This window comes from Trypanosoma cruzi, genomic scaffold, assembly GCF_000209065.1.
Source record: "Trypanosoma cruzi strain CL Brener 1047053517033 genomic scaffold, whole genome shotgun sequence".
Lineage (NCBI taxonomy): Eukaryota > Euglenozoa > Kinetoplastea > Trypanosomatida > Trypanosomatidae > Trypanosoma > Trypanosoma cruzi.
Genome location: NW_001849505.1, coordinates 208,845 through 210,430, shown reverse-complemented (window position 1 = coordinate 210,430; position 1,586 = coordinate 208,845). Strand labels below are relative to the sequence as shown.

The 1,586-nt window shown below is 50.8% G+C and overlaps 1 protein-coding gene across 1 annotated transcript, besides 1 other annotated feature; it reads left to right on the top strand.

The window, feature by feature from the left end:
- Positions 1-1,586: a sequence feature (areas not merged during assembly with more than two copies in the genome that could not be assigned to a particular haplotype).
- On the top strand, positions 281-1,381 carry Tc00.1047053511053.10 (hypothetical protein, conserved; the record flags this gene model as incomplete). Its single annotated transcript, XM_797297.1, has 1 exon — positions 281-1,381. One exon carries the CDS (start codon positions 281-283, stop codon positions 1,379-1,381), a length of 1,101 nt encoding a protein of 366 aa, XP_802390.1.

Genomic DNA, 1,586 nt, shown 5'->3' with positions numbered 1-1,586 from the left:
ACGCTGAGATGTTGCGTTCCTTTTTGCGTGCACAGTAATTACTCCTCGTATGCGTATGTGAATCTTTGCAGGCCGGGGTCCTTCCCCCCTTACAAGGCCGCAGGGATTGTTTCTCGCGTGTCATTTTGCCCGACCCTCTCAAGAATTGTGATCATTCGACTGGGCGTTCCTGCGCCCCTAGAGCTCTCTTTTCACACCGTTGTTGTGCCTCTCCCTTCATTTTGTCTCTACCACGCGAAAATAGTGGACCCACACGCTCTCCCGCACGACGAGTAATATCATGGAATTCGAAGCAATGGGCATTCGAACGCGCTCTGCGACAAGGAACGCAGTCCGGTGGATGGTGCTGTTCCTCCTGCTGCAGTACCTGGGCAGCCATCCCTCCTTTACTGCTGCAGGGGAGGAGGAGAAACACGTGACCATTGGAATCACGAAGTATTTCCACCACGCCAATTCCATATTTAGCAGCAATTTTGGCGGCCGCGTTGATTACACTAACTCTCAGGTCTCTTGTTTTAATGGTGGAGGCCTTCTTGCTTCGGATCAAACACCTGCTGCACATATTTCTATCGCGGCTCAGTTGAGAGAGCTTGCATCCAATAAAGATGAAACATTCCGTTCGTACCTTGGCGGGACTGCCGAGTACACAGCGAATTCGACGCCGCCCGAACAAAGGTGCCTACGTGGTGAGCGTCGGGCATCGTTAAAATGTATTTACAAGTGGAATGAGGGTGCGTTTATCGACTCCTCATCCGATGGTCACGGTGTTTCGTTTTTCAGGGGTACAGTGTATACGCTTATTGGCGCAAAGGCAATGAACGGGTACGATGCTTATTGGGGCCCTAAGTTGCCTGGGCACGGCCAGTTGTTCTTAATGTTCCGTATGGATACGAACCAAAACGATGAGAAGGCGACGTGGTATGACGGGCAAGGTGTGCCCAAGTACGATAAAGAAACGCCCGAAAAAACGTTTGGCGTTGTCTGTGAGACTCAAGAGGGGTACGTTGTCAGCACTACGACGCTTCCACCGACTGTGGAGATTTCGTGGGTGCATAAGCGTTGGTACGTTATCTTGATTGCAATATTGGTGCCGGTTATTGTTGCTGTCGCGATAATCACTGTCTGCTTCTGCCGTTCTTGCGGTGGCCACGATGAATCGAAGTGGGTGGTGCACATGGTCTTGCGGGAGGTGAACGGTGAGCCCCTTCATCCAATTGACGGGGATGGTGGAATCTACAACGATGACAGCCCGATGATGCGCTATTCAACGTTGGGTGATGGGGTGCCCATGACTGCTCCCTCTGGATACGAAAACGTTGAGGTCCCTAGGGTGATAAAGAATCAAGAAACCACTGTGTACGATGACGGGGATGTGCTTTAGGTTTTTTTTGTGTTTACCCCTCTCTGCCGCATTGTGTGTATGTGTACACGTGTCTCTTGCAGTTCCTGCATGTGTGCCCACTATTTTTGATTTTGAAAAAGACGAGATGTGTGGGGTAATGCAGTGGCTGCTGGGAGCAAGGAAGCACCGTGCGGAAAGGGCGGATCAAAAGGCATGATTTGTTTCCACCACTCTTTGTTTTTGT